Raw genomic sequence first — 24784 nt, 5'->3', positions numbered from 1 at the left:
TTTATATAACAATCAATGCATTTAGCACCTAGGAGGACGGGCCGCAAATTCAATCTGATTGGAGATAATGGCTGGCATTTCATTTTGAGGGAGTAATGAAGTAGCTGCCATAGGCAAACGACTTTGTTTGCCAGTGACTCAACATCATCCTCTAAACGTCTGAGACTCTGAGGGGCGCCAGATGTTTGCAGCTGCATCCAAAACTGCCTAGGCATCATGTTTAAGTACAAATCCACCAGTGTGTTCATAATTCTATACTCGGGAGCTAAAGTTGACAGCGGGAATAATGCTATTTAATTTCGATTTCTCCTCCCCTCGTCCAGCCCATTCCTCTCAGAGATACAGGTTAACTACATGCCCTCGCTCCTACTTTGTGTCGTAATGAGAGATTAAACAAAAGTACTTAGCGAGGGTAATGAGGCTATCACTCAAAGTCAAAGTAATCTTGTAAAATGTGAGAGATGCAAAAGCAAAATAGATTGGCAGGCTGTGTTTCTGCACAGAAACACAGCAAAGTCAGGCGGAAGCAGACAAAGACAGACAGGGTTTAAATTCTAATCAAGACCAGCTGTATCCTGCAACACCAGGCCAAATGTGATCAGACTGAGCAGAACCCGATCACGGTCGTGTTAGTCATCATGTCTACAGAGGTCACTACACACACACAGAACACACACACACTTCCTGCTCTAAATCAATCCAAGTGCCACTGGGCCAGCCCCTTGCTCTGTGCGGGTTAGACATCCACATATTATTATGTTACATTCTGCAGCCGCAGCAGAGGAGTCGCAGGGATTGGATGCTGGCCTCACTCTGCCAGAAAGCCGCGGTCTCATCGACCATCTTGGTTTTCCAAAAATACGGGTTGCCAGGGAGACGAGGAGCCACAGGCAGAGCGGGGAGGGCTGAATGACACAGTTGGTTTCCAGTTCTGTGAGCTGATTACTGTCGACTTTTTCCGACTGCGTGACTACTCCTGCTGTAGAATCTACGTTATTCATCCCCCTAAACGTTTCTTTCATGACTGACGTAAATCAGTTTAAAAGCTTGCCACAAACTCATTATAAGCCTTCAGCAGAGTCATTCAAATATACACCTTTCTTCTTACAACATAAAGTTCTAAGAATTCAGTGCGGAGGTGTTTCGTTCTTTGACAGTCTGCCACTACCAACTTATGAAACATTATCCAAATCGCCGGGGAGAAGCAAATATGCACGTCCATCAAACTTCTGTGTCGTTATGCTGTAATTTCACTTGGAACCCAAGCACAACTTACCCCTCAGAAAAGTGACAGTACAGGATCAAAATGGAAAATCTAGACACATACTCAGAAATGTATACCTGAAATTCCGCCTGATGCTTTATAGTGGGCACAGTGGTGAATCACTGCCCTTCTATTGTAACGTGACTTTGCACAACTTACATTCTGAATTTTCACTTTATTAAAAAAGCAAATACTCTTAGGGAGACGGTGCATGTCTGAGATCTGTATAGTTCAGACTCGATGTACAAATTCCATGCATTCGTTTGCCTTACTGCGTGGAGAACATTTTATATGCAGGTCATACAAGATTCATGATTTTGGACTGTTACTGCGGCTGAAACTATAGTGTATGGATGTGAGAACTGTCAGCAAAGCATACACATTTCATTCAGAGAAGATTAATCTATCAGCTTCTATAGACAGATTGATCTGTCTGTTATTTTGTTGGAAAATCAAACTAAATGAAGACTAAAGCACAAAGCACTATGGGGTAATTCTGCTAAATTGACCGCCTTTCAGCACGCCAGAATCTCATCAACCGTTATAAAGCCATTAATCTGTCATTCTTTCATATTTTGCGCGGCTTGAGCATCAGACCAGTGTTTGAAGCAGGTGGTAATGCCTGTAGCCTGTCAATCACGCATTCACGAGTCAAACTAGGTCTCTCTTCCTGCATACTGCAGCAGAGAGACCAAATACATACACTTTCATCTAATAACTTGCTCCAATAATGTTTGAAATACTGCAATAAACATGTGCTCTTTTCTCTTTCACAGGGAATGAAAGCTGGTGGTCAGCTTGAATTGATATCGGGTAAAATGTACAACACTTTATAAGCATAAGGGAGTTTCAATATGTTAACTTTTCTGGCTTGATGAGCATGTGGGAGAATTGGTCACCTATCACACGTTCATAAGAGCAAAGTATTACCTCTGTTCCGGTGTTGCGCGTCAGTTTCGGGGGCTCGTCGTTGACAGGTATGACAGTAACCGAGATGGTGAAAGGGAGGCTCCTGCGGTCAATGTCATAAGCAGAGAGCGAGAGTGTAAAATTGTCCTCGGTGCTCTCTGTGCTGTCGTGCATGTAGTAGACTTCTCCATGTCTCATCTGCAAGAGACCAAAAGGATGCCAGTTGTTATATAGATCTCATCATGATTCATGAGTGGCAGAACACATAATAAAAGGTTAGATGAACTTCAAAGGTGGGATTCAATTTTACAGTGTGATTGTGTCTCTTAGCATCTGTACACAGTGGAAACCAGGGAGCCGTAACTTCTCTATAAACCTGGTTAAATCTTTTAGGAGGAATTCAAGATCATGACCTGCACACAGCATTATTCAAAAGTCTTGAGCCATTCCTCAAAGTGATCTTGAACAATAGCTTTCTCAAGGTATTTCAAAGACCTTAGCTACTGGCTCCAAACTTTGAACCAAAAATGTATCACTCCATATAATCTATTGCCACTCATTGTCAGACCAGTACTTATAGCTGTGCATTGTCAGAGGAATGCTTTTTCTTCTTTTTTGTTTTTGTTTGTTAAGCCACTTAACACCTATCATTTAATTATAACAAAATGCAGCTAACTCAAGGTGACAGGTCAACATATGACAGACAACAAAGAACCATTCTTAAGGAAGAGACACAGAGAAAAGGACAAGGAATGCAAAATTAGACAAGTACTGGAGTAAAAATCAGTGGCAACAGATTTGATGGAGTGATGAATTCAAATTTTTGGTTCCAATTGCTGGTATTGCTTCAGCAATTATCTCAGTATTTTCCTGACTGAAGTTTGGTCCATTTACAGCATCCTGCCATGCGATTGCATTTGTCCCTAACCACCAGGAACCCTCATGTTAACTTTTATTGAATGGAAAAAAGTTAGCTTTCATCCTCCAGCTTCAATGTGTTTGCATTATGCTAACCATAGCTGCGTAGCTAGCCACCATGTGGCACATCATTATATCAGCTAGCCCAAATTCAGTAACCATACAAACGTCACTGCTGTTTTCTGTCTTCATTTATGTCAGAAGTGATAGCAGAGCTGTACGTTTAAATTTTTCAGAAATCCCTCAATAAGAACATGCTATATTATTTAATCTTAATTTTTGGGGGGAGACTTCCCGCAAACCACTAGAGGGAGCCCACGTACCACCAGTGGTGCGCATACCACAGTTTGAAAATGACTGCGATACAGAAAATGACAGAAAATGTCTGATTGGCAACAACTTCATTCTTCATCATGACAGTGATCCCAAACACACTGGCAATGCAACAAATGATACCTGGAGAGAAAAACAGCAGTGTGGGATCATCTTTTTCAGAGAAAAAAATTCAGAAACATCCAAAGAAGAGGTTTGAATGTCCTTCAAGAAATCTGGAGAACTATTCCTGACTACTGGTTAAATAAATTATAAGAAAGCTTGCTTGAGGGAGTTCAGATTGTGAATAATGGTAGTCATATCAAATACTGACTTTCAAGCTTACTGAAAACACTGTTTTTGCTTTGTATACTGCATTTCCATTTGTGTTTGCGCATTTCAACAAAATCGCTGCAGCTATTTCCCATTTTCGTAGAAAAATAAAACAAAATGAGGGTCGGCTCAAGAGTTTTGTGCAGGGCTGTAGTTTGAAACGTGGATGGATTCAACGTGTTCGTCACATATGAAGCACAATATGCTTATTCTTCACAGCAAGTGAGACAGTAAAACTACATCCACAATACTGTATTATTACAGTCAAGTGTAACGAAATCAAGGCACTGATAAGGGTAGTCCACCAAATTGAGCTTGGAACAATTTGCAACTGCACTTTGTTACAATGCTCTTTGTAACTTTTAAAAGCAGTCTACAAATAGGCTCTTTTGCTTTCTTGCCTGGAGTTACTGTAGATGAGAAGATAAATACTATTCTCTGGTCTGGGTCATAAATCAATTGGTTAAATATGCCAAATTTGCCAGGAGACAGTTTCCCCAGCTCAGCATAAAGATCGGTCTTTTGCATTGATTAAATAAACAACTTACCGTATGTAAGCGGGCAGTAGAGTTGCTGGTAAGTGGAGTTTTTGATAGACTTTTTTTTAATGTGAAGCCAGACCCACTGTCTTCTAGATGTAACCTAATATTCATTGGACACATCTTTGCAAAGAAAGTGTTTCAAAGTATAGTTTCAAACATTTTCTTTAAAAGGATTATATTTTAAAAGGATGAGAAGAATATATTGTTTATAGCGCACCCTGTATTATTTTTGTTTTTCTCCAATCAGATAATATGATACCAGCTTTCAAAGTCGAGAAAAGGCTATAATCAGGATTTAAATGTCTGTCTGATAGCAGCTCAGGAGCAAGTGAGCTGACACCTTGAGAGAAACCAGATGTAGAAAAGAGTCAGTCATCTATTGTTAAGGGAACTACATAGAAAACAGCGGCTGTGGCTGGGCCGAACAAAGAGCTTTACCTTTCTGCATTCCTGTTTAAAATCTTTGCCGAATGGCTCGAATAATTTAACTTAAACATCCGTTTTCGCTGATACTTTTTGACACATTTACAGATTCAGAACACTTCTCTGCAAAGAGAACAATTAGATCTTTATCTAGACAAAAGCCAGAAAGCCACAGAGATGAAGGGACCTGCTTCAGAGAGCAGCAATTGGCGAATGGATTCCATATGACGGGCATCCTTTTGGAATAACAACCTTCATCATCATTACTGATCAGGGAAAGTCGGAGAGAAAATCAGTCTGCTTGCTGGAACAATAAACAGTTGCTGGTAATTGGACACTTGGCCAACTCAGCAAGGCTGATGTGTATGGTTGTGTTTATTACTAGCTGCAGACTTTATGTTAGTCTAATTTTAGGCCGATGAAAAGTCTCTTGGTCTGGTTGGCTATTGAACTATGGAGTATAAATGGCAAAGGCATGCTTGCAGCGTTCAGAAAACATGCACTGTGTGAAAATATAAAGAAGACAATGCAGACTTTAATAGGTTACTGCAGACCTAATGGAGACCTGATGGAAAGCTGAAACTGATTAAAACAAAGACATATTGGAACAAAGTGTTTCATGTTACTGGATGTTCATATGACAGATTCTGTGCTTATGTCCCATCTGGACCACATGGCACATAAAGTAAATTGAAATTATTGTGGCAGGCGTTCCTGTGAATCTGTATGAGTCACAATTTTTTCTCAAAGTAGACTCTTCTGTGTAACCGTAGGCTTACATAACCTCAGTGCCCAAACTGATGTCTTCATTGCAGCACTACTACTAATAAGTCCAGTGTGCATTCCCAAGTGACATCTGGGGACTTTCCTACTTGAGCTTCAAATAATATTGAACTTAGCAGAAAAAAAACACAGCTTTCCCATGTGGCACCTTTGGGATGGGAAAAATTAAGCCAGTGTACAAAGTCCCCAAAAAAATGCAATTTGTCTAATGGCCACTTGAGGCTGGCTCCAAAAGCTAGTCAGTCCTTGTCGACTGTAAATTTCCTAATTTATGTAGGAATGTTTAAAGCGTAGTACAAAAGCAGATTTGGTCATTAGTGTGTAATAAAAGCACGCCTGCTTAGAGTGAAAGGTGACTGTCGCTGCGAGCTGTCTACTGATCATCACCTCGTCTAATTCAAGTCATTCAGCTGGACTTCTTGACTTTATGTTTTGGATTATTTTACAATTATCTAACGAATAACATGACCTGCTGTGTGGCTAATTGTGCTAACAGATGGCCGAAGAAAACGGCACTAGTTTTTTTCCCCTCTAAGCTGTTTTCATTTATTATTTTATTTATATATTATAATGTTTATATATATATTTAAAATATTTATTTTATATTTATTTTATAATAATTGCGGGTTGACTCAAAAAATATTCAAAATTAGGCTTGAACCTGAATTCCTATTTGGGATAACTAACTGGACTGGATTCTCTGAGTATAACATTTGAAGAAAAATTAAAGAAAAAGTACAAATATGTCAAAAAAAGTATCACGATTTTTTTTTCTCCCAGCGTTCATTGCAGCAGACTCATTGGAGCTGCACATTAGACTCTTAAAGACACAACATGAGTGAGTCTAGTAAAGTGTGGGAGAGCTTGTGTGCACTCACATATTATTATAGGAATTTAGCAAGCCAGTTTATTTTGGCTGCAGGCGCTCCAAAGGCATCGTCAGTTTTTCCACAATGCTTCAGCAAAGTAGAGCAGAGCAGTGGGTTAGATGTAGGAGCTATAAGATATATGTCTAACTAGCTCCACTCAACTATGCGGTCCATTCAGAATGCATGAGGTTTTTCCACCGGTAACTACTCATGCATTTTTCATATTTTCCTAAAGCTGGGGTGTCTGAACCACATGGAGTGAGACGAGCTAGCTGTGCTGCAGAAGCTCCCAGATTTTCTCTCCTCTCTCCATCTGGTGTAGCTACACAAATCCAAACAGCACCGAGTAGTAGCTGAGAAAAGTTCCAAAGTGACGCATTGTTGTGGTAATCCTCTTGAACAACTGCCCTTCCCTACTAGTGTGAGAAAGATGTTACACTGCCCATTGATGGCTTTTTTTTTCTTGTGAGAATATTTTTGGACCCAGTGTGACAAAAATATATGAATCTTTGTCCAAATGAAATTCAGGTTCCTTGTATGGACACAAGACACAAAGAAATCTGTTTAATCCTTACAATGTTATATTGAAAATCAAATGTTTTGGGCCACTTGGCACCACATGTGTTGCACATAAGCTAACCATTTGGTGCAAGCAGCCATTTGTTAAATAAAAAGTTTGCACTGCTTCTTCCTGCCAATTTGCAGGGCAACAACAAATGTCAGATTTTTAATAGAACTTCAAAACCCACTTTCCGAGTGGCTACAATAATGATTCTTCTTCCTACACGTGCTCGTTCCTCATGATGCTGGCAGGTTAGACATTTCTGGCAGGTAGTAACAGTTAATGGAAGTGTATCATTGGTGTACGCATGTACTGCAAATAATGAACGTCAAAAATGACATGCATAGAGCAGAAGAGCTCATTAACGATGTGCTTTGTCTGCTTACCTCTTCTAATGAAAAGTAAGAAAGCTCCTGTCCACTCAAGGAGCGGATATCCCCGTGTTTTGGTGGTTCATCCACAGAAATGTCAATGGTTGATGAGTTGTAGAAGGGGTCCAAGATGTTAATAATGTCTGCATTAATTACTCTGCTGAGGCCCTCCTTCACAGTAAAGTTGAGGGCTTGGACAGGGATTATCCGGGGCACGATGTTCACAAACATGCGCAGGTTCTCCACTGTGTTAAAACCATTACTGACATCCAGTGTGAAGACATCATGCCGCTGAAAGAGATAAATGTAGGAAATAATTTATTGATGTTCAGAGAAAAACCTTGTACCTTAAAACTGTCAGAAGCTGTGGTCGCCTTTCGTCTAGTTTTAGTTTCATTGTGAATATGAAAGGGAACGGGATTAAGAAGAAGTAATTGACTAGTTACAACTGAATATGTTTAGTGAAAGAAAAGAAAAAACAAAGCAAAACCTGGGTGGGTGCAGACACGTAGAGAATGTGTCCTTCATCAATATCTTCCTGAGTGAAAGAGTGGATGTAGTCGAGGACAGGTGAGGCCTCAGCGTCTGGACTGGTTGTCAGCTTGACCACATGACCGTGCTGAGGCGGTTCTTTGATTGTGAAGATCATTTCACTGGGCAAAATGTCAGCTTGCTCCACCTAACAAGTCAAAGGTATATCCTGTTAATTTAATATTCAAGATTTATATGTATCCTAAGTGTTTGGTAGCTTGACAATAATGCAGACTGTACATAGCGAGCATTGGAAGAACCCTGTACATTTGTAGCATTGCATGTGTAAGAAAAAATGTTGAAATCTTTTGCTGTTTCTAACTCTTTTGAAGTATGGTTTAGATATACTTTGTTCTGGGCAAAATGTAAAAAATATTGCACAACCTCAAGAGTTAGCAAAACCAAGAAATTAGCTACTTGTCTAAAATTCTGGAAAATCTAGATTGGAAGTGGCAGCACTGAAAAACTGCAGCTATTTTGTTGTTCCCCTGTTTGAACATCCACAATTGCGTACACAAATATACAGTACAGTTGTTCTCTGTAGCATTAAAACAGTTTAGTTGTATTTTTAGTTCACAATATATAATTAATAGCCCTGCTATAGTGTCTAATATAGACTTAAGACACATTGTTAGACAGCATTGTGAACAGAAACTTCAATAGACATTTGTGGCATTTGACAACAGTTAGAGCCGTGCTGCAGATTTACGCGCAGGCAGATTTATGGTCATCTCGCTTTGAGAAGTTTTAATCTCGAGCCTGCGCGGAGCCTTGGAGTCTGTAGGAGCCATGCTCACTTACGGCAATATTTCAAAAGATCATACCGCTTTTCATTTCATTGTACAGACACACACATTGGAAAAACTCCCAGAAATAAAGTCAATATTTTACCTCTTGTAAAGGCCATTCTGTCAAGGCTTTGTTCCATACATATTTCAGTACTGTGTATACTGTGCAGTCAGCACTGTATATTTAATATACATCTCATACTGTAAAACCAGTGTATGTTCAGATTTATTATTTAGACCTTAGTCAAGGTCTTACATATAGCTTGCAATGAATGGATCAGCATTTTAAACTGCATTAATTGCTTCCATGATGAACTGCATGCAGGCTCATCTTATAAATTACAGTGGGATTCAGGAAGCTCCTCGGGGGATACTTAGTGCTCTGTTTTCTGCACTTAATAGAGTGCAATTTAGTACATAAACCAAATTAAAAGCAGCGACTGTAAAGTCATATTTAGCCCTGCTTTCATGTGGTTATAATATAGATTAAAAGCAGGGTCTGCTTGGTGACTCATGGGAAAGATCGTTTTCACAAAGAGAAAATATGTTTCTAAAGACGATATTTCTGTCATATGAAGATCATATCTACTACATAGTCTTTCTTATTTAATAAAAGCAAATATGTGCTGCACAACTTGAATGTCAGCAAAGCAAACTGTTGACTGTAGCTCTCTTAATACAAAAAAGTATTGTAATTACAGAATCAGTAAACAGTACCTTGAGATGATCATTGCTGATTACGGTGTGCTCTCCTTCGTAAGAAATGATGACCGCATTGACGACCACCTCAGGCTCAGACAAGTAACCTTGCTTAAATATTTTAATCCTGAACGTGCCCTCTTCGGAAAGTCCATTTGCCTGCACAGTGAAGCTGAAGGAGTCCTTGGACCTCAGACTCTCATAATTGTGCTCATATGAGACTACACCCTTTTTCAGGTCTTCCTCTGTGAAAACTGATGCCTCAATCCCACTCACAATAATTCTGCCATCCTTGGGTGGGGATGTAATCTGAAACGTAATCTCACTGTCATGTCTGATGTCCATGTTGGATTCTGCACTCAGCAGGGCGGTAGTAAGGGTTTTGGTGCTTCCGTGATCGATGACGATGATTGTGTTGTTCACCACTCGCAGGTAGGGTTCACCTGCCTGGATCTCAAGCACCGCAGTGGTCTTGTGGAAGCCATCTGACACCTGGAGTGAAAAGCGCTCCCGATCTGCTCCGTGGTGAATGAATAAGACTTTCTTATCTTTCAGGTCGGCTTGTGTAAAGCGGAAAAGGGGTTGTGATGGCTGTGATGTTGAGACAATATTGCCCGAAAGGATTCCCTCACGAGCGTAGACGATTTGACTGTCATTGAAACCCGAGTCATTGTCCTTGAACTGAATGACATCTGTTGTTAGCAGGCGCTGACTGTTACGGACCACATTGAAGACTTTATCCACTGTCCTCACAGGAGTATGCTCATTTTTGGGATGGATTGATATTCTGAAAACATCGCTCACAGTTCTCTCTGCATTTTCTTCATTTGCCAAAAAATGGAACTCATCACTGCTTGTCTTGGAGCCATCGTGCTTGTAAACGAGCCTTCCAAACTCAATATCTTCATTACTAAAAACTCTTATCGCCCCCTCAAATCTAGCAACTCCAGGTGGGGAATCCCTTATTAGCCGCCCATGCTTTGGCTCTTGAGTCACCCGATACAGGAAATTAACAGAACTTGAAGACTCCAGCCAAAGGTAGTTTTTGTTAAGACCATGCTCACTGCCCTCCAACACAACCAACTTCTTATTAGTCAAAACAGGGGCATCAGCGCTGGCAATGATATTGATCGGAAAGGTGTACAGAGGAGAGTGCTGATCCTCAGCAAAGACTTTGAACTGGAACTGATCTGTAGTATCCACAGCTCTTCGCACTCGGGCCCTGTAGCTAACGGCATTGTCTAAAATGTCTTTTTGGGTGAACATGTCACCCTCACCCAGCTCTCTGTCTGACAACAGGAGGCTTCCCAGTGTTGGGGGTGTAATGAGGATGTATTTAATTGTCCTGGGGTCTGGGGTTTTGTCAATGAATTCAGCTTGAAGGTCTGTGATTGTTTGCTCTTCACCAGCCTCCATTTCCAGTGGTACCAGCTGAGAAACCTTCACTTGAGCAGGGGCAATCATGACTGCAAAAGTATTGTTCCAGAGGGAGAACCGCCCCAGATGAGCGCTGAATTGGATCTGCTCCAACACAGTATTTTCCTGGTCACTTGAGTCTGTGCTGACATACCTAAGGCGCTTCTGATCTAAATCAGACTGATGAAAAGTTGTGACTTGTTTGTACACTCCGTCATTTGTCAGAATCTGCAGTTCTCCAAACACTAGAGGTTGTGTGATGTTATACACAATATCGCCAATACGAGGATGAGCGAGAGCAGCCAACTTGTGATTGTCTATGGATGCATTGCTTCCTTGTGACAAAAGAAGGCCAGAGTTAGTGACCATAGTTAAATCCGGTTGTATCACGGACAACTTAAAAGTAGTGAAAAGGCTTGATCCTTCAAAAGGCACGTCTAGGGTCATCATACCAGTACTACCACCTCTGTGTACAAAATAAATATTTCCATCTTCCAGGTCCTTACAAGCGAACTCTGAGATGCTTACTCCTGGTTTCTCTCTGTCTTCTAAGTAACCAAAATCCTTGGGAGGCTCTGAAGTAACAGTTATAATTAAGTCATCACAATTCAAGTCGAAATCCAACAACCTCATGATGCTGGTATTCAAATGAGTGCGGCCATTTTCAGCGATGGAGATTTCATTTATATCAAGTTGTGGTGTATCCTTAACTGGAAGAATTTCAATTGGGAGGACATAATTGTGAGGAGTTTTTAAACATTCTGGAAGGTAGAAATCACTTTGAGCAACCACCTGTAAATAGATTTGATCTGCAAGCCTTTCATTTCCATCATGCATATACTTGATTCTCTTATTGACAATATCAAGAAGAGTAAACTTTTGAATGTGTTGTCTGTTAATGTTTATATCGACTAAGCCATATGAGGGAAGACTCTCGAGAGTAAAGGTAATCTGCGACTGTTGCATGTTTGCAGCACTGAGGTCAAATGTAGGGTTTAAGTTGTTGATATCAAGAAAAACCTCTCCACCTTCTGGCACTTGTAATGGGGTGACATCTAGAAGCTTGGTCACATTTCTAAATAACTCTGTCGTGTTTTCTGTTGGGTAGCAGTGCTGTTGTTGATTAAAGTCAATGTAAACATGTGGGGTACTGATTGTAGGGGAAGTTGAGGTTAATTCCCCGTCATAATTTGAGTAGTCATAGTCCTCTCCTTCACATTTAACATGAATATCTTTGGTCACCAGAGCATCCTGCAGGTTTCTGTCTTTCTGATTCACTTTAATTTCTCCCAAGCATCCAATGAAGGATTCGTCTGTCAAATCTTCCTGATAGATGCGACCTAATGAACCATTGCCATGGAAGAATTCCTTCCTTTTTGCCTGGATGCCCCCTAAATACAGGCTTCCGACCAAATCCAGTTTTTGTGATGGGTCAAGGGAAAGGGAGGAAGACTGGCTGTCTACATTAAGAACAAAAGAATCCTGACTGATCTCGATCTTAACTCTGTGCCACTGATCGTCATCCAGCCGCACTTGCATATTCTTCAGGGCCTCCATACCACTACCGAGGTCCAGTAAACCTTTGAGATAGCCTTTCACAACACCAACAGCAATGAAGTCCGAATCTTGGCCAGGATGGAAAACAAGTAAGGCATCTTCAATGGTGGTTTTCATTAGAAATTCCAAGGCCCTTCGAGAACCACTACCTCCACTCCAGGTGGAGAAGGATATAAAAGAATCAGGGGTGCTGAAACTGGTGGTCTCGCCATCTCCAGCCTCAAACTCATTGCTGCAGGCTTCCTTTGTGTCTTGGCATCGTTTAAATGTTGAAGTGAGAATATCAAATTGATGGGATTGAAATTTGACTTCAGTCATACAGCCACGAAAAGGAGTAATGGCATTGCTAAGGTACGAAGTATGCAGGTCTTCAGTTCCTCCAAGCCAAATGCCCTGGTCAATATTGAGCTGCCCCCCGTCATTGCTCACAGGAACATATGTTGAAAAGACATCATTAATTGTCATGGTAAGCCTGCCTTCTTTCAGTGTCAGTGAGACTTTGTGGTCCAGAAGATTGTTCAGGTATGCTCCTTCAGATGAGGACAGCGTGACCTCACCAGCCCCCATGTTCATCCGAGCCTACGTGGAAACAAACATCATTTATTTCATTTGAAAAATTACATTGCATTGCATCTTTTGTATATTGTGGAACACTGGGTATTTCTTTGTGTTCATTTAATTGGAGCTGCTATTATATGAATTTATCTCTGCACTCTTATCTGGACATGATACTTAACATTAATGACTTACTTCACTATGGTTTAACTAAAAAAGGTTATAAAAAAAACCCTATATACTGTGCAAAGGTTTTCAGTCACCCCTCGTTTTTGGTCTTGAGCAATCATTTTGTAGACTTTCTTTTTTGGCTGCGTTTTTTGGGTCATTTTCAGTCTAGTCCTTGTACCTGACCACTTTCAAAATAATGCTTTTTTATTATTTGTTTCTTGAGCTACTTAACACTAACCTATAACTCATTAAAGCATTAAAAAAGCATCTAACTTAAGGAATGAGCCAGTACTGTGGCTACACAAAATACAAAAAATCCAGCAATGATCCTACACAGGACTTCAGAAATGCATCTAGTCCATCTACTGTTTGCTGAGGCATCATCAGAAATGGTCTTACTGGAATGTTGGGTGTCCTTAAGGAAAGGAAATGAGGAGAAAAGGTTGAGCTATGCCAAATCACACAAGAAATGGTTTGAAAATCAGTGGGAACAGTTCTTATGGAGGGATGAATCCAAATTTGTATATTTTGGTTTAAATCATCAGCATGGAGAGAGTCATGGCTTGGGGGCTGCATTTCTGTCAGCGGTGTTCGGGATCTTGTCAAAATTGATGAAATTAAGGAAGAAGAAAAGTACAGTCAGATTTGGCAGTTTACACCATGCAGTGACATCTTAAAGCTGTCTGTTTGGCAATGGCTTCGTTTTTCACCATGACTATGATACTGCCAATTCACTAAAAGAATACCAGAACGGAAAAACACACAATGTGACACCGTCAGTCATGTATTGGCCTCCCCAAAGCCCAGACCTCAACGTTCTTTAAGCAGTGTGGGATCATCTTGTCAGAGTGAAAAGCAGTTTTTTTCCTTATATATTGTATTTTCATGTACGTTTGTATTTTCTGGGTTCAATAAGACACTCCACCAATTTCCCATTTTCCAAGAAATATAAAGAAATCAGTGGTTGCCTCTAGAGATGGACCGATCCGATATTACGTATCGGTATCGGTCCGATACTGACCTAAATTACTGGATCGGATATCGGAGAAAAATAAAAAATGTAATCCGATCCATTAAATATCACGAAAGCACCTCACAAAACTTGCAACACGCCTTAACTCACCTCAGAACGTTAGCACGTCAGAGCAGTATGCATCACGTGATAGAGCGGCTGTGGCATGGGGACCTGTCGGTGGTCTGGATAGCATGTGGAGCTTCGCTAGCAACCCAGCATTTCATCTCCGACAAAGTTATCCCGAGAGAAGTAAAGCAAGTGTGTAAGTCCATCTCTGAATGTAAAGCATTCCTGCGTTAAGCTTAACAAGCGATATATGGAGCGACTGCCTCTCCTGCTGCTACTTCAATCATGAAACTGCTTAACGATCAGCTGATCGGCTTTTCTGTTGCGAGTCCGTCTCTCTAGTTTGTTTTTGGCCCACTTTGCACCAGAAAGAGGAAACCAGCGGCTGAACAACAGCAGCACGTTTAAGCTTGATAAGCTGTTGTTAGAATGTATTTAATATTACTTTCTACTCCAGGATCTTTTTTTTAGGTAGCTGACGCTGGTAACTGTGCAGGGGCGGATCTAGCAAAGTTTAGCCAGGGGGGCCGATAGGGCATTAACAGGGAAAAGGGGGCACAAAGACATACTTTTCTTTCTTATTCTCATTTAAAATGTCTAGCTTTTAATAAATAATTATCTGACACCCAAAGTTTTAATTTGATGCAAAATGAATAGAAGTCCATTACTGTATATAGTAACTATTAAGTCTAATATATACACCCTAGTAAGCTATAGTACTTTTTCCCTTTGGGAAGGTACCATCTGTGCAGTCTGCAATTTTGTTGAAGAAAGATGTTGAATCTATTTAATATTTCTTGAAAAATAATTGATTTCTGTGCATTTTTTTTCACACTGCATCAAATTAAGGTTGATTACGTCGATTAAGCATCATGAGGTGGAGCGTGAGGGGTGGTTCCCTATTTTTTATTTTTTTATTTTTGTTGTTGCTGGGAGTTGGAACCCTATTAGTTAGGTTGCTTAATATTTATGCTAAGTACTCTTTAAAATACCAGAATAGGGAGGATGGTGTAGGTTTAAGTTTATTAGATTGATCAGTATTGCTGAACTATGAAATATTTTTTTTTGCATACAGGTATAACAGAATAGCTTTAGTGTAGTTGTTGTTTTAAACTTGAGTATGAACTTATACAAAATGCAGCAAGATATTTAAAAAACAGTTTTGTTGATTAAAAAACACTATATCGGATTCATATCGGTATCGGCAGATATCCAAATTTATGATATCGGTATCGGTATCGGACATAAAAAAGTGGTATCGTGCCATCTCTAGTTGCCTCAAACGTTTTGTCATAAATGAACTGTGGTCATTATCATTGCCAGATCCTGTCAGTTACAATTGATTGCAGGTTAATTATTTGGCTAATGAAAGACAAATTAAATTTTTTTTACAATATAGAACATTCAAGCAGTGTATGACAAAACCAAAGCAAATGACAAAGAAGTCATAATTAATAAGTAATTAACTCATTTAGAAAATGAATTAATTCCCAGAAGTTTCACTAATAAAATCAGAGATCTGAATGTTCTTTAAAAAAAATGTTGAACTACATGATTCTTTAACATCCCTCACAGAAAAGGCAATTTCATTTTTGTGGCGCCTCGACTCTATTTGTTCAATGTATCTGATATCCCTGAAAAACGTCGACTAGTAATATTTCCTTTTATTACAAATAACCTTTGATTTCTCCTCACTGAAAATGAAGCAATATTGTCCCTTCTGGGAAAAGTCTGTATGTCTCGGTCGCACCGTAACTGATGAGAGTTTTACTGCTTTAATTTATTATTTATTTATTATAGACATAAACAGTTTTCATTTAAGTGAGTGAACTAGAGAAGACAAAACCCCCCAAAAGAATATAATCAATCCACCTGTTTTAGAGGGACTCACGATGAAGTAATCGTAGCTTATTGAATTGAAACAGAGTTCACGACTACTTTAAAGGTCACGTAGTTCATAACCCATTCATAACACATTCTTCTAGTAATTTCACTCGTGATCTCTTTGGGATTTTAATGTGTGACAAATTAAGCAAATTACCCTGATTAAATGACTATTTTGAGGTCATTTCTCCATGTAAATCACTTTAGCTGTTTATTATTTCACTATAACAAAACACTCTGAAACAGGACTCTCTGTACTATGCATAGGTGACTTTGACAATAACATATTTCGCACTGTAGCTGAAGTTGAAGTGTGGAACTACACTTCTCTACAAATACAATAAGTTATGCTGATTTCAAGGTGTTTTTGTTCTTTCTGAGTCCTTAGACTTGATTTTCCCGTAGAGCTGCAAATAGAAATGCAGTTGTCTGTTTTAGCCTCTTCTTTTGAACAACTGCTCTGTTTTTGAATTGGTTATCCAATGGGTGCCAACACTGCTTTGTTTAAAAAGAGTTTTAAGGGCTCAGATTATTGCCATTTCTAAATCCGCACCTGTATTTTCCCATTTTGGAGCTCAAGGAACAGGTAGTCCTCGTTCCCAGCAGCCAGGAGTAGCAGCCCACTTCGTCGACTTGTCTTGAACTTTAGTGACAACTGGAAGGTGGAGACATCTTGGAAGGCGTTTAAATGACAGAAGCTGTCCCCAAAGTAGGATTCTGTGAAGAGTGAATGTAGGTTATCTGAAAGTATAATATATGGATCATGTTATCCTATACATCAAAGACATTTCTGTTTTTATACCCCGGATACATACACGGACACTTATTTTCTTTCACTTTGCACCATATGTCTTGTTTGTCATTTCTCTAGGAAAAGGCACCAAAACTTTTGTAGCTAAACATAAAATAGCCTCATTTGCATGATCATTTGCATTGTCTGCACTGTGGAAGCATAACATGGCCTACTACAGTGGCCCACACAAAAAGACACCTGCACAGGATGACACATTATCAACTCATCCTACAGCTGTTGACTGGCAACTCCCTGAATTCTGATGTGGAAGTTTGGCGAAACCAATTAGAGGAGCATTTTTTAATACAGTCTCATTTTACAGTGCAACGTTCTCAGGCACTGATTTCTATATTATCAGGTGTCCTCCAGCTGCTCCTGGCTGAAGAGGAGCTCCTGTGGCCTCAAAGGGATTCTCTCACTGAGACATCAGTCATTACCCCTGCGGAGATTTTTCCGGGCACATAGAGTCATGGGGAGCAGGATTTCCCAGGCTTGAGCTGTCTCATTTTCAATGATATGCTAATTCAGCCACCTGCCCCGGACTGTGCTCTCTCGAGCCCTTGACAAAATGTAAACCGGGGAGGAAGTCAATTATTTTCCAGTGCACATGCTCTGAAATTAAACTGGACCACCTCCAACAACCCGTTTCCTCAGCCATGGGTTTTCCATGGCTTTAGCCAAGAGATATAGAATTAGACACAGAAGCTCACAGTGAAGAAAGCAATGTTCTGATCGGCCAGTGCTAATGCTTTGGAATATTTGGAATAGTCCAGCAGCGAGATAGAGACAGTGTTGTGTCAAAGTTCATAAATTCCTGGGAGATCATGAGGGACAAAATGTTCCCTCAAAATCAGCAGCAGCATCAACTAACCTAGCAGGCTTCATGCGATAGGGCATTAAGGAGAGGAGAAGAAAATATGACAGGCTCGAGAATTCACATTCATAACTATAAATGGAAAAAAGTACTTTCTCAGGGCTGAAACAAATGAGTGTGTGTGTGTCTGTAAAGGACAGCCTATGTCTGGGTTGCGTCTACATTAATGTCATGCTGCCAACTTCAAAACACTGAAGGCTAACTTTGTCCTTTTGTCTCTCATCCTGTAAGTGAGCCTTTCCATTGCGGATCTGCAACAAACATTGAAAATGTAAACAAAGACAATCATTTTGATGTCAGCAAGAACGAAAGCAAAGCTTTTATCGTCACGCCCACGGTTCTGCGTTTTAACTAAGAGGCATTTAGTTTTGGGTCCAGGGCTGCTCTGTCATGAACAAAGTCAGTGATGAATGGTCTAAGCACAAGGCCAAGCACACAGAGAGACTTTTTGCAGTCACAGAAACGCCACGGATATCACACGTGGATTTGACATTATCACATGTTAAACTTTGTAATACATACTGTGTGAATAACAACAAAGAAAAGTGAAAGAAATCACAATGACAATGAAACCAGCCCTGACAACTCAACAAGGAAATGTTACAGAACATGGAAATGTCATTTGTACAAGAGAGTTGGACGAAATTGTTGTAGTTACACATCATTCATTTGCAAAATGTCACTTTTTGGAGTCTATTGTCGTTAGCTGTTACTGACTGCGCCAGAGGCTATTATAGTACAGTTCAGAGAGTTTTTGGTAAAGCTAAGGTATTCTAAATGAAATACTAGTGCTAATTGCATAGGACCCTCTAGGCTGAAACTGAAAAATGGGGGAACAGAATCTTTTCTTACAGGCAATTGCATTAACAAAGAAAATCGCAATGAGCTCCATGGTTCTTAAACCCGAGCTTTTGTTGGATTGTTCACTGAGCATGGGGATAAAAAGCTGAAGGAGAGAGCGATGCCAAGACAATTCTGCCTGGGGATTTTCTGGTTCAAATTCAGCTTGCTGCTGTTGCCTTCAGGAAAAAGGAGCACATTTTCTAATGATACACACAAAAGCTTTACTCTCTGCAGTGTACCTGGACTTCATTAGTTCTCCATCTAAGCTGTGTAAAGCTCTGTGTTGAATAGGCTTCACGTAGGAAAAGCACATTTTCAACATGCTATCTGTATAAATGTCTCGCTCTGTGGCACTTCTTTTGTCTCTGCACCCTTGGTGAAACCTGTTCAGTGTTAACAGTTCCTAATATGTTTGCAAAGAGATACCTCCAGGATGACAGAAAATGAATTGTACATCACACAAACCTCCTCTCTTCTCTTTTCCTGCAGTGTAAGACTAAGCCACAGTCTCCATCTTCCAGGCACTCAGTGCTGGATGTAGATGGGAACTAGCTGAGGGGATTTTGCTGACAAGGCATCATCATACAGAAAGGAACATCATTGCTCCCAAAGGATGTAAGCTGGAGCTGTGGCTCTTCTGCCACACTTGGTGTCAGTCTGTGTGTTGAAGTTTAACCACCCAAGAGCACAGTCTCTGATAAGCTTCAACTACCACACCTCCCCCTTAACAGCACTTTAACACAAACCATTCTGTGTCAAGCAGAATCCTGGTCTCAGGCCAATGCAGATGGCTATAATTTGATGACTGACTGCTCTTGTATTTATAATGCTCGGAGGAAACTGAGTCTTCCTCCCTTTTAAGAATCGCTGGATGAATTACCCTTTTGTCTTCCTCTCCCTTTCCTCCTCCTCTTCTCTATCCTCTTTTGGTCCCAGGCTAGTGACACATGTCCGGAAAAGCTATAGGGAAGAGAGACACGCTGACCACAAGTGCCGGAGACAGTGAGAAGACTTTGTGTCCTGTGACATGTCCGTACTGATCAGTCAGAATCGCTTTAGTCCTACTTTAAGTGAGTGTGAAGATGTGGCAGATACACATGAACTAAGGATTCAGGGTGCTAAATGACTCATTACAGTCACTCAAGGAAATCTTTAAACTATATGCAGAAAATTGTGAAAACTGATATCCTTGAACTTTGTATTAACTGCATAAACAGAATAATGCTATTTTATTTATTGTACTTATTCTGTTTGTTTGAAATATTTAGCAGAAGAAAGGACCTTGTGTGTGGTTCTCTTCTCAAATGTTGTCATGGTAACACTGCTTGGAATCCAAACAAACCACCTACTTGCGTAACCCATGGTTAAGCTATGGTTAGATTGACTATAAATAGAGGTTATGTTTGCCATTTCTTTTCTTTGCTGGGTTTTGCCTACTGCAACAGGGCATGATGGCTCAAGGATATGAAAAATAGAGTCTGCTAACCACAGACAGAACCTGAGAGCTTATAAGTGCAATATTATTTTTGCCACATGGCAACTCAGTCATTACCACGAAACAATTATAATCCTTTGCAAGGGTCAATAGCACTTAGACCTGTGGTAAACATTTGTTTTCTAATTGTGTCTGCAGACAGCTCAATGTACTGTTAGGGTTTGGAAGAGAACAGGAGAAGTTGCACATTACAACTAATCAGCTGAGTGAACAGCCTTGATAATTTATTGTTATTTATCAAACCAAAATGCCAAGTATCAGCTGTGAGTATTTCAAATATCATAGTGGAAGAGGATGGATGGCGTTTCAACACTGCACTAAAGCTGCAACCTTTCTTTAAATGGATTTCTTTACTATCCTTTACTACAGTTACAGAGCCTGTGTTTCATATGCCCACCATCCACCCCAGCCACCTCCCTCCAATTCTTTGCTTTGACAGATGCTAAATAAAATATGCTGCTGAGCATAATCAAAGCAGCATTAAATAATTAACATAATATTCTTAATATACCATAAGTTTGATATAGGGTGTGCTGTAAGTCATAACTATATGTCAGAACCAACTTGTTGGGAGCATCAAACTCCAGCTGTTGGCCCCACCCAGCCAGGAGGTTCAAATCAAGAATCTTCCTGTTGTAAGACAAGAGTGCTAACCACTGGATGACATTGTCATCCCTCAATAAACATTCAGATTCACTATATTAATACAGATTTCAAAAAAAAAAAAATTTCCAACAGAAGAAAAATGTTCTTAAAATGTCTCCAAAAGTTCATTCTGTTCATCTGGACGTAACGTTTTCAGTGGGAGAAACGTTTCGTCACTCATCCAAGTAACTTCTTCAGTCTCAGCTGAGTGCAGGTTTCCCCAATCTTATAAACAGTACATTTGCATAATGACTGAAACCAGCCCACTGAAGGAACAAAACACTACGTCTAGATGAACAGAATCAACTTTTGGAGATTTACTTACCTGGATGATTGAGGATGCATCAAGACGTTCTTAAAATGTTCTCAGGAAGTGAGCATTTTGGCAAAAACATTTAGAGACTCTGAATACAGCACTCTCCATAAGACAATAGTCCTAGCTCCAGTGCTTTTAAACAGCAGAGAGCTGAGCCACAACTCTACATACTTTGACAGTGCTGCTTTATGAGGATCCCTTCCAGACTTTTCAGAAGTCACCAGGGACACACTTTTACAGGCTTTAAGGAGCCATTTCTCAGACCCAGCTATGCTAGCGTGAAAGCAGGCTGCATAATTCTAGCCCCCTCCCTCCCTTTCAAATCCCTATCCACTTCTGCATCCCTCTGAGACACTCCAATCACAGCCAGATTGAAGAGGTACAATACTTAAAAAAAGGCTTGTGGAGGCCACAGCTGGAAGCCTCCTCCCTGGCAATAACCTACAACTTTTCAGGCTGTCTCTCTATAAAACGCACACTTACAAAACAGACAAGGGGTAGCGGCAGCAACGAAAAATTATGACCTTTCTCTGTGAAAAGAGAATGGAAGTGCAATGTAATTTTAGCTTAGGTAAATGGACTTGTGACAAAGCGTGGAGTGGAGGATGTGAAAGACTCATGCTGTCTGGATTTGTGCTCTGCTCTGAAAAGCTTGGTCTCCATGCAGAATGAAAGGAAAAGCACTCCCTTTGGAATGACATAAAAGTGGTAGTGTCTTTAATTAGTGTAACTGAAGACTTTCCAATATTCCAATAAACAAACAAACAAACAAACAAACAAACAAACAAACAAACAAACAAACAAACAAACAAACAAACAAACAAACAAATAAAAACACATAAAACTGACAGAGATATTTCTATCTGTCTTTTTATACTCATTTGTTTAGTTTAAGAAGGAAAAAAAGCAGGATAACTCAGGGCTTATAGGGGAGTACCCTACCACTGCGTAACATCCAATCCCATGACTGGAAAGCCAAAGAGCAGTCTTGTTGTATACTCCAGAAAGTTGCCACGAACGCCTTTTTACAGCATGTACACTCTCTTGCACAGCTTTCAGGGAAAATATCCCCTCAAAAGTTGGGCTTCATTATCCTGAAATGCTAACTGAACTCTTTCAGGCCACAGCAGACAAAGATATATTATGGTAGTTTAAAAGCACACAATGGGACATTCTCAAATTTTCAAGCTACGCTTTTCCTGAATTTCAATTTTCCAACCACTAAGGTGTTTGATTAATTTGCAGGCTCTTGGCTCCTAAAACTCTGCTAAAAGACTTGTGATCCTAATGACTTCAGTTGATGATCTCACTCACCAAACAGCATTGTAAGACAAACATAGCCATGAACGGATGCATTGTAGTGATTTGGGGGCTCTGCTGTAGTTTATGACTGACTAATACAAAGCGTGCCACTGTCAGCCCAGCTGAGCTACGGAAACCATGGTCAAGGTCCCGCACAGTGAGTCCTGTTAAAATAATCTCTCCGTGACATCAGAGGAGTGGACCGCCCCATAGGATTTCAACCTGCAATCCCCCTAACAATAAATGGACCTCACTACGCCTGAGCACACACACTTTCTTTTGTCATGTTTTGAAAGAGATATTCTAATGTGTGATTATTTATACATGTAGCTATGCCTTTCTCTGTTTTCCCTCAGCTCCTGAAATTGTTTATGGAGCTGAAGGACATTTAATGAAGTCTCACATGTGAGAAGTGACTGCAACAGTGTGTCAAGGGAGCAGACAGGAAGGAAAAAATTGCACACAAACTATCAAATCTAAGACTTTTTTTTACAGTGATATCTTTCGCATCGTTCGGTAAAGAAAGTGTACTGTCCTTCTGCGCTTTCACATCTGAAATCTAATTAGAGGCCAACTGAGGATTTTCATTAACCTACAGTGCTTGATTGAAAAGAAGCTTAAAGGTGAAAAAAACAAACTGAGAGCGCAGCATGTAATGGATGGGTAGCTAGAATGGTTAGGCCTTTTTTCCCCCACAGCATTGATGGACCAAAGAGTAATAGCAGCAGGAAATTAGCACACAGTTAAGTACAGCCTCTTAAGTTTCTAACATTTACAATGTCAACACAAAATGGGAGCGCAAAGACGTTCTGTGTCCTGTTGTTGTGTCGTGATTAGCACGGATAATTAAACTAAATTATTTTAATGTCGGTTATTTTAAGCCCCTGTTTCAAAGTGTGATACCACATCATACCCAGGTTAAAGTCTGGATTTAATTAATAGACATCATAAACCCCTAATTTTCCCAAGATCACGGTTAATATTAAATGGAACCTTTTAGCAACTTTTCATCCACCTCTTGGGGAACTTCTCTTGGCAGAAGCCCTGAAGTGGGGCTTATGCTCGGTTTTGGACATACACAACTGCAGGCTCCATGGACCAGTAGCCATTCCTGTTATATTTCTTTTAAGTCCACTGGAAGACCAGCTGAAGGGTGCATGGGTAGTTGGCACATGGTAGTGCAGTCTCTGTGCAGATGAATCCAAAATTACCCAGTATGTGGCTGTCTGCTTGGAGCCTCCTGCTCATCATCTGGTGATGAAATTTGCATCACTGCACACTTGTTTTTTTTACTTTTTATTTTTAATTTCTCTTGGGTTATCCTCAGAAACCAAAAAATCTACTGGAAGTACATGCATCAGCTTATTTCCTGAATGTACTGTGTTTACTTTAATGAGGCACAAGAGGTGTTTAGAAAGTATTTTTTTTTAAATATTTTTTATATACCGCTTTCTTTATTCTTTATCACACTTGCTATATATGTGTTTAAAAACAGTTAAATTGAAGTTTTAAATCTTAAACACACCTATTTGTTTTTTTTTGAGAGAAAGCTAATCTGCCTCTAAGTATGGTGGAGCTGGAGCCAGAGGTTAGTTAGCATAGCTTAGCATAAAAGCATGAAGCTGGAAAAAGTCATTAGTTTTGATAACAGTAAATGCCAACATATCTCTACCTCAGTGCTCCACAAACAAATTTTAGTTTGCATATAAATGCTACAAGTTGAAGGGCATATGGCTAATATATGTAGCAGCATAGCAGGCTAAGCTAAACAGCGCCTGGTCTCAGTTCATTTAGCTTACACAGAATTCAAATAGGCTCTTGCCCCCAATTTTTCACTTATATCAACTGAGTAGAGAGCATCTTGGTGAAAGGAGACATTTTGGCATTCTTTTCAGTTTGCAGGCTTTGTTAGATAAGTAGTCACAAGGGGCCTGTGTTTCTATGTTGCACCTCAACTCTCCCCCTACAGTTAATATTTCTCTTAATATCTCCAAACTATGCTCTTGAGGTTTGTGTCTTCTGTTGTGCCTTGGGTTTTAATGTTTTCACAATACTACTGAGAGTGCCTAAGGCACTTTTGGAACTGCCACAATTGAAGTATGAATAAGAAGAGAAGACGTGACAGCACCAGCGTTTGGTCGTGTAATTTCCACAGCCACACTTTTTTTGGGGGTATTGAAAGTACATGTCTGCGTGTTTGCTCTCATCCTAATTCTTTTATCGTTAACAGTCATTTCTGACAGTATCAATAGCTCCATTCAGCTTTCGCACTGAGTACCCTCGTGACTGCAGTTATGAGTACGATTGCATGCATCAGTCACTCCTCCACTAATTATCAGCATGACATTGGCTTTTCAGTGCCTTGGAACGTACTTTGCTGAATAGCAGTTCACTGTCATAAATCATTCCACTTATATGTCAGCACAGGGAATGAGATTTAGCACCTTAAACCAAGAAACCTTGCTCAGCTGGGGTCCAATGCCTGGGAACACTAGATAGAAATGGCTTTATGTTCCAGACAGATCAGTTAAATTATTTTTATGTCTTT

General features: G+C 40.0%; 1 protein-coding gene across 1 annotated transcript in view; it reads right to left on the bottom strand.

The window, feature by feature from the left end:
* Positions 1 to 24784, bottom strand: part of cspg4 (chondroitin sulfate proteoglycan 4) — a 73476-nt gene that overhangs the window by 13287 nt on the left and 35405 nt on the right. The window contains exons 2-6 of the mRNA XM_085282838.1: positions 16522 to 16685; positions 9323 to 12856; positions 7777 to 7965; positions 7302 to 7577; positions 2195 to 2371 (exon numbers count right to left, since the gene is read on the bottom strand). Coding sequence (XP_085138964.1) covers positions 2195 to 2371; positions 7302 to 7577; positions 7777 to 7965; positions 9323 to 12856; positions 16522 to 16685 — 4340 coding nt within the window. The remainder of the gene's footprint in view (positions 1 to 2194; positions 2372 to 7301; positions 7578 to 7776; positions 7966 to 9322; positions 12857 to 16521; positions 16686 to 24784) is intronic.

Source organism: Mchenga conophoros, linkage group LG7 (assembly GCF_057382185.1).
Source record: "Mchenga conophoros isolate Kocher_MC1m ecotype Shallow Benthic linkage group LG7, M_conophoros_male_GT1.1, whole genome shotgun sequence".
NCBI lineage: Eukaryota > Metazoa > Chordata > Actinopteri > Cichliformes > Cichlidae > Mchenga > Mchenga conophoros.
This window is presented reverse-complemented; position numbering and strand designations above follow the sequence as displayed.